Source organism: Sorex fumeus, unplaced genomic scaffold, assembly GCF_029834395.1.
Source record: "Sorex fumeus unplaced genomic scaffold, SorFum_2.1 ptg000015l, whole genome shotgun sequence".
In the NCBI taxonomy this organism is placed as follows: Eukaryota; Metazoa; Chordata; class Mammalia; order Eulipotyphla; family Soricidae; genus Sorex; species Sorex fumeus.
In genome coordinates this window covers 8,209,604-8,224,321 of record NW_026606072.1, presented here as the reverse complement: position 1 = coordinate 8,224,321, position 14,718 = coordinate 8,209,604, and the positions used below count along the sequence as shown (strand labels likewise).

Here is a 14,718-nt window from a genome sequence, read left to right as displayed (position 1 = left end):
GGGACTCCCAAATATGCCCAAAGGACATGCACATGATTTTTCACCTCCAGAGGGTTTAGTTCTTCCAAGTGAAGAGATCGGAAGTAGGGAAAGGCCAGTGCTGGCCCGGGAGTGGCAATAGAGAGTTCGGGGTTCAGGGGCAGAGGAGGAGCAGAGTAAGTGGGGGCCCCTTCTCCCCCCGGCCTGGCACTCCTGCCTAAGGCTCCTGGTCCGGGTACCCCCGGGGAGCAGGCTGGTAGATGACTCCCTTGACCTGGAAGATGAGCGGCGAGTGGAACGATCCCTCGGGGGGCCAACCAATCTGGAACGTCGGCCATCCTGCAGAGCAAAAGGTCTGCCATTTAGGCTTTTTAACAATCAGAAAAGGATTCTGAGCACGAGAGCAGACCTCTGACCAGTGGGAGAGAGTGAGTGAGAGGAGTGGACGGAGATTGTCCCATGGTTCCAAAGACGGTGTCTCGGTAGAGAAAAAGGACGAGCGTGATCCAACCTACAAAAAAAGAATGACGCAAGCGCAAGGCCTTTTGGAGAGGAAAGAAGAATAGAGAAGTAATAGAGCGGCCGATGATTCCTGACACACCAGATGTAGCCTCTCCGAGGCTACCACAAAAGAGGCCTCCAGGCGTCCCTGGCCCTCATCCACCTCCGGGGCGTCCCCCAGGGCTGCGGCCCGTGTCTATTCCCGACACGTCTGTCAGACACAAGGCTCGCACACACAACAGTGTGCTGCACACCACTGTCACTGTGCTGCACACCACTGTGCTTGTGTCACCGATCGGTAACTACAGTAAAACGGTACCAAAGAAACAAAGAGAGAGAAAGAGGCGCCTTAACTTACCCCGTGGCTCAATCCTGCGTCCCTGGGGCAGGGTCCTCGGTGATCTCGGTGGAACCTCCAAATGTTGGGATCCGGAGTTCCCTGGCCCTGGGAGGCGCGGAGAGACCAGATAGACACAATTCCTGCAGGAGTAAAAACGGGGTTTATTTAGACCAGCATGCTGGGGCTCCGCAGCATACCCCAAAAACGGGCAGTGGCTGAGAGCCCCGAACTTCTTCAAAGGGGATCTTATATAGGCCTTCACTGGCCGTTACAGCAAAGCCCGCGCATTTCATAGCCAATAGATTTGTAACAACATATACTTTCTTAACCAATCCATTTAAAAGTACCTCACTCCTTAGCCTATAGATTCAAAGATCAGCATTTACGTACATCGATTGTCAGCACAAGCAAGGTTATAGCTGGAATCATTAAGCCTTAGGTAATCTCCCTTGACCATCCTCGTTTTGTGTTACCCAAGTCTGCAGGGTGCTTTAGTGAGACAATACATTCCAGGAAAGGGCAATTTCCCCCAACCACCAGCATCCTGAGTTAGCCTTTACCCAAATCTGCAGGGTGCTTTACTGAGACAATACATTTCAGGGACAGTAAATACACCTGAATCTTGTAGAAAGAAGTTATGCCCTGTTCACTTTGCAAGTCCCCTCTCCCCCAGGTGCAAAGCAGCCAAGCAGTTTTACAGAAAGCAATGTTGCAAGTTAGTTAAAGTACACAAAAATTTGATGCCCTAATATGGATTCTTTCAGTAAATGCTGATCTTTGAATCTATAGGCTAAGGAGTGAGGTACTTTTAAATGGATTGGTTAAGAAAGTATATGTTGTTACAAATCTATTGGCTATGAAATGCGCGGGCTTTGCTGTAACAGCCAGTGAAGGCCTATATAAGACCCCCTTTGAAGAAGCTCGGGGCTCTCAGCCACTGCCCGTTTTGGGGGTATGCTGCGGAGCCCCAGCATGCTGGTCTAAATAAACCCCGTTTTTACTCCTGCAGGAATTGTGTCTATCTGGTCTCTCCGCGCCTCCCAGGGCTAGGGAACTCCCGATCCCAACATCACGTCTGATGCTGGGATGTGGTCAGGGGCTCTCTCCACCCTTGGAAAAACCCGGATTCTCTCTTGAGCATATTACTCGCCACTCTCTCTCACTTTCTCCTCCTTCCCTTCAAAACCTCCAAATAAAATACATTTTACCTCAACGCCCCCCCCCCCTCCTGAAATTCTTTTCTGGGAGGCGAGATAAGAACCCAGTAACCCTGGGACCTGGTGGCAGAGATGGATCGGGAGAAAGCGAATGTCTTTCTCCTCTCCACTTCACATGTGCCACCAGTGGGGCCCACCGATATCAGCAGGGCATGTGGGAAATGAACTCCTGGCCTCACACTTGTAAGGCAGGCAAGTTTACTGCTGGGATCCACCTAGAGAACTGAAAAGAAAGCTGACATCAGTTCCCAGTCTTGGATTTCGTTTTGGGTTTGGGGGTGAGGGGTCACACCCAGCAGTGCTTAGTGCTCAGTGCTCAGTGGCTGCTCCCAGCTCAGCGCTGGCGTTCTGGAGTCCCGGCCTCCACATCAAAACATGCTGCCCAGTCAGCCCACTGAGCCCTCTTCATTCCTGCAAGTTGGGTTTTTTCTCTGTGCTTTTTAATTTTTTCTCATCTTGCTGTAATTTAGTTAAAGGAAATGAGGTTGATTGGTTTCAACTGAACAAAAAAGGGCCAATTGGGAAAACGGGGAGAGTGATGGAAGGAAAGTGACACTGGTAGTGGGACTGGTGTTGGAACATTGAATGCCTGTAACAAATGCATCATGAGCAACTTCAAACCAGGGCGTTTAAATAAAGGAGAAAAAAAATTATTTAAAGAAAAGAAAAGGACATTGCCCGAGGAGGTTGAAGAACAAGAAGACAGAAGCGACTTAGTTCAATCTTTCAAAATTCAAAGTAACATTGGTCTATAAAACTTATAGGTTTCAGATGTGCAACATTATAAATAATAAACTTCTGTATAGATGGCACCATGTTTTCCATTCTCAATGTGTAATTCACCCCTTTAACCTCATTAACTTCCCCTTCCCCCTTCCATTCTGGTAACCACTATTTTGACCCTATAATCTGAAATGGTTTTATTTGTTCCTTTGTTTATTTTTCACATGAGTGAAATTACAGTGTTTGTCTTTCTCTGATTTATTTCACTGAGCAAAACACCCTAGGGCAATCCATGTTGTTGCAAATGGCAGAATTTCATGCTTTTTCTTTAAAAAAAATTTTTTTTAGAATTTATTTATTTACTTATTTGGGTCTGCAAGCCATACTGGGTGATGCCTAGGGGTTACTCCTGGCTCTGCACTCAAGAATTGTCACTGTCACTGTCCTCCCGTTGTTCATCGATTTGCTCAAGCGGGCCCAGTAACGTCTCCATTGGAGACTTTGTTGTTACTGTGTTTGGCATATCGAATACATCACGGGTAGCTTGCCAGGCTCTGCCGTGTGGGCGAGATACTCTCGGTAGCTTGCTGGGCTCTCCGAGAGGGATGGAGGAATCGAACTCGGGTCGACCATGTTGGCTGCGTGCAAGGCAAACGCCCTACCACTGTGCTATCAGGAATCACTCCTAGCGGTGCTTGGGGGACCATACGGGATGCGTGGGTTGAACATGCAAGGCAAACATCCTACCAGCTCTACTATCACACCAGCTACCTTAACACTTTAAAAAAAAATTAGCAAAGTATATTATTGAACTACCATATTTAAATTGAGAATCGGTGAACATTTTCTTCAAGGGAAATGTTTATCATATGACACATTGCTTATTTTTAAATATCAAAACAATACTTTATCTGTGTATGATAACAACTATGTAAAAAGCTAACAATCTAAATATGTGCACAGGGCAAAAAAGAAGACTAAAATAAAAGACAACAAAATGAAAAAATGTTCACATCTCAAGGCATTTAAAAATTATATGCCTTGTTTCCTGCTTTTATTATGCTTAGAAATCATCTAAACTAAGTATACATCAAGTTTGAAATCAGAAAAAGAAGCCAAGTATATATATATATATATATATATATATCCATATGTATAATATGTATTACAACTCTAATAAGGAAAAATTATCACAAAACTCCACAAAATCATTTCTTCTGCTCCTAGTAATAAGATTCCAATTCCATATCTCTCCCAGACTACATTAAGTGTGTGTGCAAACTCCATGTGAGGTTTGGTCCTTATCCTTTAGGTCCAATGCTTTTTAAAATAAATTTTATAAACCTACCTTAGTATTTTCAACTTAGAACAAATTATAACTCTAAATGAAAAACTCCATTATACCCTTTACATTGGAAGCATAAACCTAATATTCTCAAATTATGTTAATATTAATTTAAAATAGTTTTTAAATGAAACATAGTTAATACATTAAGTTCATGTAAAATAATTAAGTTCATGTAAAATAATTTCATAAATTGTTAATATATTGATTATGAATAGAAGTAATGTATATGTATATTAAATATTATATAATGTATGAGTGTGTGTAATATAATGTATTTATAATATATATAATGTATTATGTGTAGTACATATATATATGAGAAATTTTGTCAAGTTAAACAAATTGAAGCACTAACATACATGAAAATTTATTGAAAATAGTGCCTTGTTTCTTAAACCCCATATGGGGTAATGAATGTTGGGGAGTCAAGAAAAATTTAAACATTTTTTAAATAAATTCATAAATTCATTTATGATTATCAACTGGGCCCGCTCGAGCAAATCGATGAACAACGGGAGGGCCTTTACTTTACTTTACTTTACTAATAAATGTATGACTTGTATACTTATTCTATATACCTATCTGGCCAGAGTACCATAAAAATTTCTCAAGCAAAAAGCGATTACACGTGGAAAACTCTTAAGGAGGCCTGATCTAGGACCTTCTTCCAACACTGAGGCAACCTGAGTCCTATTTTATGCTCACTTTGCTGATGATGACCCAACCTTATTCTTTTCCAAGGTGGGGTTGTCCAACAATGTCCAATGACTAGAGTCATGTTACATATTACATAATACTCATGACTGGATTCAGTTAGCTTATTTGCGACCTTATTCTATTTTCAGTCCTTTGCTCTTTTCTCTCTTGGTTAGGGACATAATTCTTCCATAATTTTAATCATATCCAATTAGCTTTTACCTATCTTTTTGCCTATGGTCTCCTCCAGAATTGCAACTCCTCTTCAGTCTTCTATATGAAAAGCATGGCCGAGGCAAGAAAAATGGGCAAGCAAGCACTTTAATGCTTCCCTATTCTCTTGGGCCCAGCTCTTGTGTAGTGTCCCTTAGCCTGTGAAAGACTGCTCCACACTGACTTGGGTTGAGCGGATTTGTGCTGAGAAGGCTTACACTGGGAGAAGTGGGAGTGTGAAGGCTTAGACTGGGAGGAGTGGAACTGAGAAGACTTATATTGGGAAGACTGGTGCTGAGGTTTATATTGGGAGGAGCAAACCTGAGAAGGCTTATATTGGGAGGGGTGGAGCTGAGATATCTTAGATTGGGAGGACTCGGGCTGAGAAGACTTTGATTGGAAGTACTGGGTTTGAGGTTTGAATTGGGAAGGGTGGGGCTGGGATGTTTTAAATGTGAAGAACTGGAGCTGAGAAGGCTTAGAATGAGAGAACTGGGGCTGAGGTTTTGGTTGGAAGGTCTGGGGCTGAGATGGTTTTGGTTGGAAGGTCTGGGGCTGACAGGGTTTTGGTTGGAAGGACTGGGATTGAGAGGGTTTTGATTGGAAGGACTGGGGCTGAGACGGTTTTGGTTGGAAGGACTGGGGCTGAGAGGGTTTTGGTTGGAAAGACTGGGGTTGACAGGGTTTTGGTTGGAAGGACTGGTGCTGAGAGGGTTTTGGTTGGAAGGACTGGTGCTGAGAGGGTTTTGGTTGGAAGGACTGGTGCTGAGAGGGTTTTGGTTGGAAGGACTGGGACTGACAGGGTTTTGGCTGGAAGAACTGGTGCTGAGAGGGTTTTGGTTGGAAGGACTGGGGCTGAGAGGGCTTAGATTGGGATGACTGGGGTTGAGAAGGGTTAAATTGGAAACCCTGGGGCTGAGAGTACTTAGATGGGAAGGGTTGGGACTGAGCTGATTTAGTTTGGAAGGACTGGAGCTGAGAAGGTTTACACTGGAAGGACTGCGGCTTAGATGATTTTAATTGGAAGAACTGGGGCTGAGAGTGCTTAGATTGGTATGAGTGGGGCTGAGAAGAGTTAGATTGGAAGGTCTGGGGAGGAGAGGGCTCAGATTGGCAGGATTGGGCATGAGAAATCTTAGATTTAGAGGACTGGGGCTGAGACTTAGATTGCAAGGACTGGGGCTGAGAGGGCACAGATGGGAAGGACAGGGGCTGAGATGGCTTAGACTCAGAGGCCTGGCCATGGCATGACTTTGACAGAGTTACTCTGGGTGGAGAACATTTAGTTTGGGAGGACTGGGGCTGAGTTAATTTTGCTTGAAAGGGTTTAGGGTGAGGAGAAAGTTGGGAGGCATTAGACTGGGGGTGCTTGACCTGAGAGGGCTTGTTGTGATCAGATTTGAACTGAGAACTGGATACAAAATTGCCTCTGGATATATAATGGGATCCCATTTGGGCAGCTATATCTGAAGAGCCACTCTGTGTGTTTGGCCTGTCTTCTTGCCAAGAGGCAGGTATTATTGGATTGTGCATGGCTTCAGCTTGAAGGCGAGGATATGTATGAAAGGATGATGCTGTGAAGAGTTTTCCAGTTCTCTTAATTAGCTGTGTTCCCTGAGTGCAGGCTTGCTTCGGCTGTGGCTTCCCAACCGCTCCTATTGGCTGGGTACCCAGAAGGTGGAACTGTCCTATCTGGGAGACTCCTGACCCAGGTCTCCAAAGAGGTTCCCTTGACAGAGGTCCCTCAGGCTGGGCCTGGGCATGCTGAGAAATGGGTCTTGGAGACTTCCCATGTATTCCATTCGTGTGATGTCCCCAAACAGTTCTCACAAACTTTAAGAATCTTTCATGTGAATTAAATCTCTGTGGTTGGGAGTATTTTGTCCCAAAACTTTCACCTTGACTATGGTCCCTTTTATGCTGAAATGGTGAAGGACAGTACCACTTAGACCTCTGTCCTGACCAAAAGTGGGATTCTGTGACCCAGGAGGCTTTCCAAGAAAACTTGTTCAAGTTCCTTCCAGCTACAGTTGGTAAAGGAGAGACGTTATCAACATGAGCTATGTCTACTGAGTGGAAATTGTGAAGATTTGGGCTGACTTCATGTCTAACCCCTGGCTCTTTTACAGGTTTTTCAGATGATGTTTTCAATGAACTGAGTCTTGGTTGTCCTTCAGTTTGAATTGTTTCAGTCAAGTTTTCAGTAGGGAGAACTTGAATCCCTGGAACATTGTCAAAATCTTGGTCTACCTGGATCCCCAATTCCCTGGCCAACAAAGCCATGTCTTGCAGGGATACACATCTGAGTGAAGAGGACATCACTTCCTGGAGGGCAGCTTGAAGACCCTCAACGTTCTTCCCTGCCTCTTCAGTTTCTTCCTCCCAAAATAGTAGTTGTGATGACTTCAACTTCAGGATCCTCTGGGCAATCTGCCCCTCTTCACTCCCCCTGGCTTGGGGACCCAGGACAAAGTAGCATCTTTCAATGCTATTTTCTAAAAACATTAGCAAGTTCCATTCCTTCTCACCTAAACAGTCAGTGAAAATAAACATAGCTGAGGAAACTTCCATCAAGAAACCAAACTGTGTCCCCAAGCTTTCCAGATCTCCACGAAGGTTGGCTATAGCAACAGGATTTCGGAGAAAACCAGGGTTTTTCTTTAGAGGATCCCTACCAGGAATACACCACACTACCTCAACTAGTCCATCAGAGATTCTCCGGGGAAGCATCAGAGAAGGCAAATCCCTATGGAGAAAGAATTTAGGTGGCTTCAGTTCTGTGGGGCTGAGTAATGTGTTGAGGATTGTGGACTTGGAGATGCTACAGTATCCTAAGCGCACAAAAGAGATGACAGGCATCTTTGTGAGCAGGAGGAACTTTTCTGAATCCCTGATAGAGTCTTCTGAAGACTGTGTTGACTTCTCCCTCATAATGTCTCCCAGGGCCCCCAACATAAAGATGCTTTTGTTATTTTCTGCATCAGGCAGTAGCAGGGGAAGAGCAAACTTGCACTGATACATGTTTGACAAGACTTCATGTTGCAAAGAGCTGTCTGAACACAGCAGAGACACACAAAGGACATCAAGGGGGTCAATGGTTTGTAGATCTTGAATATCCAAATTCTCTACTTCATTCAGCATGTCCCCCTCTCTGTCCTTATCCAGAATCTTCTGTCTGAAAATTGGGTCTCTGGCTGTCACATCCAGTTCTTGAACTTTTATCAGGAAATTCCAAACTAAGTCCCCGGGAGTGTTGGGTGCCCACCTACCTCCTCGCTCTAGGGAGAATTGTTTAACTATATCTGGAAGAAGCTTTCGGTTTCGGTCCATGTTCAAACATGACAGGATATCTTGAAATACTTTCTTTCTCTCTGTAGAAAAGAAGATGTTCAGTGAATTACACCTTTAGAGTCTAAGCTTCATTTAATTACTTTTAAAATCAAATGACACATTTTCACTGCAAAAAGATAAAACAATTTGGTTTTATCCAAGGGAATTCAATAGTCTTTGAAGATCAAAAAGAGAAAGAAAAGAAGCAATACAAATAATTAAAAAAAATTTTTTTTTACTCTCGGGCCGGAGCGATGGCAGAGCGGGTAAGGCATTTGCCTTGCACGCGACCAACCTGGGTTCGATCCCCGACATCCCATATGGTTCCCCGAGCACCCCAGGAGTGATTCCTGAGTGCAGAGCCAGGAATAACCCTTGAGCATCACTTGGTGTGACCCAAAAAACAAAACAAAACAAATTTTTTTTACTCTCAGCTAATTCCACTTCACTTGTGAGAGATATGCCAACATGGTATGCTTCTTCCATCTTTTTTCTAAGTATGAGTGACACATAGAAATCTATACTTAAGCTTAATGAATACCACTTTATTTTTACATAAATAATATTGTAATATCATCTTTCAGCTTCTTCTGTCTTAATATTATTTTTTATACATTCTTCCAAGTCACTATATATAAAGTTACCTGTGGTTTTAGCAAATGGCCATTGAGATTTAATTTCAAATGAGTTAAGTTAGGCTTGGGAACTAAAAAAGATCCCAAAAATGCCTAAAACTCTTTCAATAGATTTTACAGTCCACAGTCTTTGTTATTTATTACGTACAGTGTTTGAGATACAATCCAAAGATAATAGACACAGAAATCAATAAAACTTAGAGGTCAAAGAGATAGTACAGGGTCTAGGGTGCACACTTTATATATGCCTAACACAACCTCGTGAACCCCCAGAACCACCAAGTATGGCCTCGGAGGCTCCTGAATATAGAAGGCCCCCTCCAAATTTAGAAACAGGAAATGGTGCCCATTTTCCACTAATAAATACTAACCTCTAGTTGGAGTCTTGTTTTCCTCAACCTATGAATTGACTATGTGACTTTCTTTAGCCACAGAAAGGAGTAAAAATATGGTACTATGGTGTTAAATTGTGATACCACCCATCACAAATGGATATGGTGAATTTCTTGTTACCTCAGAATGTGGCCTTATTTCTAAGTTGATTCCTTACCTTGGTGATCTAGTTAGAATGAGGTCATTAGGGTAGACCCTACTTCAGTGTAACTAGTGTCCTTATTGAAATGGGAAAATTGAAAACAGAACATACAAGAGGGCAAATGATACGGAAAGACATAGGAAAAGTTGACCACATGCAAGTTAAAGAACACTGGGGTTACCAGAAGCTATAGCGAAAAGTAGACTAAACCCTTCTCTAGCCCTAGAGAGAACATGGCCCTGCTAACATCTTGGTTTGAGGTTTTTGACCTTCACGACTTTGAGGCTATCAATTTCCCATTGTTCTAATCCACCCTTTTATAGTACTTGATTATGGCTGTCCTAGGAAACCAATGCCAATGGCATAATAAATCTGAGCCAAGACTAAATCTTCTTAACTGCCCCATTTTTTCCTCTTTCTTTTTTCACTGCTTTTATTATATGAATATGCCTTATCTAGTCTGAGAACAAACTCAGATAAACCAGCTAGATGAAAGACCACCCTAGAGCTTACAGTCTGCTGATCCCAGATACATGAATAAACTCAGGTCAACCAGAACTGCCCAGCTAATTATAGACAAAATTAACCAAAAAATCAAAACAGAAGCCATTTTCACTGTTTCAAGCAGCTGAGTCCTTTTGGGGGAAAGCGGAGGGGTATTTACATAGTCATGTTCAAGAACTATATGCTTGATGCCCAGAAATTGTTTCTGGTATTGGTTGGGGAAGCCATGCACTCCAAGAGATCAAACCCAGACTTCCCTATGCAATGCATGCACTCAAGTCCTTTGTGCTATTCCTCCAATCAGCAAATGAATTGTTTTGACTTTTCTTTGGTGGTGGTGGGGAGGAAGGGATGGGGTTGGGGCAGTACCCAGAGGTACTTAGGGCCTCAGGGCTTACTCCTGGCTCTGCTCTCAGGAATCTCTGGTGCTTAGGATACCAGAGATCAAACCTGGGTCAGCCACAAGCAAGGCAAGTGCCCTACCCACTGTACTATTACCATTTCAGCCCTATTTTGACTTTTTCTTTAAGTCATATTCAGACTCAAGCCTGGAAGGATAGCTTGGCAGATACTGGACATGTTTTGTATTCAAGAGCCCCAGGATTACCGCCCCATGGTCCTCTGTGTACCTCAAAAAAAAAAAGAAAAGAAATATTCAAATTTAAAATATTGATATCATGTCTGTTATGCACAAGGATTATATTAATAGATTATAATCCAAATAACAATATTTTGGAATCAAATACATTACTATAATCTCGTCTCCTGTTTCTCCTTCAATAATTTGACCCATAAGCCCAACATCCTATTACTTACAAAATGCTAATGTAAATAGAAGGCAACTTTTAAAATTAATGGCCAGGGGGCCAGAATGATAGTACAGTGGGTAGGGCATTTGCCCTGCACGTGGCTGACCTGGGTTTGATTCCCAGCATCCCACTTGGTCCCCCAAGCATCGCCAGGAGTAATTTCTGAGTGCAGAGTCAGAAGTAACTCCTGACCATTGCTGGGTGTGACCCAAAAATTAAAAAAAATTAATGGCTCCATCCCAATGAGACCTCGAGTCGCCGTCCACGAATGGACTTTCTGGCTCCTGATCAAGCTGCTTAATGGCCATGATCCAAGAGACTCAGGAACAAATCTCGAAACCCAGCAGGTTTTGGCAGAAATCCCTCCAGATTAAATTGTTAAAATTTCAGAATTTTGGGGCTGGAGCAATAGCACAGCGGGTAGGGCGTTAACCTTGCACACGGCCAACCCAGTTTCGATTCCCAGTATCCCATATGGTCCCCTGAGCACCGCCAGGGGTAATTCCTGAGCGCAGAGCCAGGAGTATCCCCTGTGTATCGCCAGGTGTGACGCAAAAAGAAAAAAACAAAAAACAAAAAAAAAATTTCAGAATTTCAAAATCGTCCAGCCACTACTACAGCCACACGACATCATATGTTATTCATAACCAGCAATAAAAAAAAAATTGTTTTCAGCAGATATGAGTGTTGGGGTAAAATCCCAAATAATAATTGTGGGTCTGGTGTCAAAATATTGAATGTAATCAAAGTAGAGATAGTAATGTGGAAATCATCTGCCCCACAGGTAGGGGGAGGGTGTGAGATGAGGGTATACTGGGGTTTTTGGGTGTGGAGAATGGGCACTGGTGAAGGTACGGGTGTTTCATTGTAGGACCAAGACTTAAACCCGAAAGCTTTGTAACTGCTCTCAAGGTGATTCAATAAATAAAGTTATAAAACATGAAAAAAAAAGTAAGGTGGAGTTCATGCCCAATTCAATCAGCTAATCAGTGGCAGTATTCCTACATAAAAAAAAAAAATTAATGGCAGCAGCTTCATAAACATATTACAGGGGATGAAGAGACAGTACAGGGACTGATGTGTTTGCTTTGCATGTGGCCAACCCCAGTCTGTCCTTGGCACCACATATGGTCTCCCAAGCACTGCCAGCAGTAATTTCTGAGTGCAGAGCTGGGAGTAAACCCTGAACACAGTCAGGTGTGGCTCCAAAACAAAATAAAAAAAACACCAAAAAATGACAGAAAGTGACCATAGATACCTATAAACTGACAATCAACATTCGCTTTTGTTCATACTGTCCATCATTTTTTAAATTCTGGGTTCTCCTCTCTGTCACCAACCACCTTTAAGGAATTCCCGAGTAGTTGCTTTCTGCTGACTTCTAGTATCTTCATCAGCCCTTCACCCCACTATGCCATGGCAACCTACACTAAGCTGTTGCCTAGCCATCTATAAACAAGTTATTTCCATACCTTCTGTACTTTTCTCCTCCTCCTCCAATGACTTGTTTTCTGACTTCTCATTCTGCCCTTCATCAGAAGACCCTGAGGTTTCGGAATATGCAGAGTCGTCCTGCTCTTCAGAAATGATACTCTCGGAGTTGTTATAATTCTCTTCTTCCACAGTAGTTTCTAAGTCCTCAGAGTACCCAAGGGATTTTAAATATTCCTCTTTCCCTAAATATAAGGAATCATCTGGCTCCTCATACCTCTGTCCATCCTGTAAATACTCAATAAAGGCTGGAACTTTGTATTTAATATTCTCAACTGAATGTGGCAATGTGATTTTTGCTGAGTTGTATTCCTTCGACAACCACGCGGTTTCCATATTGCTAGTTTTATTGTCCATGAAATACTCAGATGTTTCCAAATCCACATATTCTTTTTCACTGAAGGGCACTGTGATTTCAGGATTCTCAGGATTTTTTTTAATTGGGACCTTCAGACATTGATTAGACTCTGAGTTTTCATATTTTAAAAATTCTGGAAAGAAAAAACAAACACCTTTTTGTTTTCAAACTCAACAAAAAGCAATTTTATAGTAATTCACATTTCCAAATCCTCAAAGCATCTTTTCTTTCACTGAAGGACAGAAATACCCACTGCCATCCACACAAATGGTCACAAGTTAATTGTGAGAACTTTAATTGTGTGAATGAGTAGAGAAAAGGTGAATCCTTACAGTGAACCTAACCCATCTCAGACTTCCGAGGGGCATCGCTAGTGAACTCTGATCTTAATAAATTCTAACGTAGTTCTTTAACATCTTTTAAAATAATAGGCCTTGGTTTTTTAATTTCCTAAAAAAAAAAAGTGCTATAGCTAAAGTCTAAGCTTTGCTGTAGTGATAACCTAGACTAATCCCTTCTGGAAGAATTGCTTTCTCATTTGTCACTACTTAACAATGAATACTGAAGAATCAGCATTTGGATTATTGCAGAAAACTCTGTTCTGCTGCCATTCTTGTCACAGAGAAAATGAAATGACTGATCCACTGTTTGTGTCAAAAATTATTTTTTTTTATATTTTCACATTGACTCTACTAAATAGAAGCTGCAGTTTTTAATCCTGGATTATGAATGCAGTTGCTTGCTAAAGAAGTCCATCTTTATCAGGGGCCTCTACACCCATGACTGTTGCAGGATGTTGCTAGCAGAACAAAGGGCAGTTTGTACTAACACTGAAATAACTGCAAGAGAACACCAAACAAGTTTGGGGTACACTATGATTAAAACCAATTAAGTCTATGGGGTACACTATGAATAAAAACATTTTTAAAATTTGGATACAATCTAACTCCCCTTACCTCCACGCCATCATATTTCAGTAAAAATCATCTCACCGGGAATAAAAGCAAATGAAAATAAAAGCGAATCATTTTCTTTTGTCTCCTGCCTTTCACCTCTCCTTTCCCGCAAAAGTGCATAAATTCAACTTACCGTACTTTAAGTTCCAAGTGGTAGCAAACTCTGGAAAAGTACTAAATAAACACCGGAGAAAATGCTGACAGCTCAACTCTCCCTTTCTCTGTATTATAATCAGCAGCCTGCGAGTTTTCTTCACAGGATCTGAAATCTTCTCCAAAATTTCATACTCATCCTCAGAAATCAGCCTGCGAGAAACTAAGGTATCTATAACAGAATCAGGATCAAGCTGGAGAAGTTCAAGTAACTTTTTTCGTTCTCTTTCAATGAACTCTGAAGGAGCTCTCCCGGGAGCCATTGTTCCTGTTTTCTCCAAACCAGGATGTGGATTGTGAAACCAATCCAAAAGTTATATAAAGACAGATTTTAAAAGGTAATTCTAGATGGCAGAGATTAAATATGTCGGGGATACCTGGGTTAGTAGAGGGTGGATGCAGACAGACTAAAGCAATAGGGTAACCCCTCCTATCCTTCCCATCTATTTTTTTTCAATCCGTGTATTCTTTATATAACCAACTCAGTGTGCTAAGACTGACTCAGCCATAGGGTCACTTTCTTGGAAAGACTGGATATTACCAGCTCTCAGCTCAATCTGTGATAATAAGATATAAATTGATTAACCCTTTTTATACAGCAATGACACCGTCATCAGTAGTATATACATAGACATTGATAGATAAAAATAAAAATCCAGGACCTGAGCAATAGTATAGTGGGTAGGATGTTTGCCCGGCATACAGGCAACCTGCTTCAATTCCAGGCATCCCATATGGTCCCCTGAGCACTGCCAGGAGTAATCCCTGAGTGCAGAGCCCAGAGTAACTCCTGAGCATTGCTGAATGTGACCCAAAATGCCAAAATAATAATAATAATAGTAATAATAAATTAGATAAACAAAAATCTATCTTCTCCCAGGCAAGCACCTACCTCCTATATCGTCTCTCTGGCCCTGAAACGTGATATTT

At 42.1% G+C, this 14,718-nt stretch overlaps 1 protein-coding gene across 1 annotated transcript; it reads right to left on the bottom strand.

Annotated features, from left to right (window-relative positions):
* Positions 1-4,885: 4,885 nt before the first annotated feature.
* On the bottom strand, positions 4,886-14,051 carry CARD6 (caspase recruitment domain family member 6). Its single transcript, XM_056112020.1, has 4 exons — positions 13,769-14,051; positions 12,303-12,812; positions 6,284-8,388; positions 4,886-5,686 (listed from the first exon to the last, which is right to left on the bottom strand). The coding sequence occupies exons 1-4, from the start codon at positions 14,049-14,051 to the stop codon at positions 5,126-5,128; spliced, it is 3,459 nt and encodes a 1,152-aa protein (XP_055967995.1). The 3' UTR covers positions 4,886-5,125.
* Between the last annotated feature and the right edge of the window lie 667 nt (positions 14,052-14,718).

Excerpts from the sequence above, each read along its gene's own strand:
- CARD6 (XM_056112020.1), bottom strand. The coding sequence starts at position 14,051 with ATGGCTCCCGGGAGAGCTCCTTCAGAGTTCATTGAAAGAGAACGAAAA. Across the intron at positions 12,813-13,768 it reads CACTTGGAACTTAAAGTACG|AATTTTTAAAATATGAAAAC; the intron begins GTAAGTTGAATT and ends TTTTCTTTCCAG. Across the intron at positions 5,687-6,283 it reads CTAAATGTTCTCCACCCAGA|TCTTTCCAACCAAAACCCTC; the intron begins GTAACTCTGTCA and ends TGTCAACCCCAG.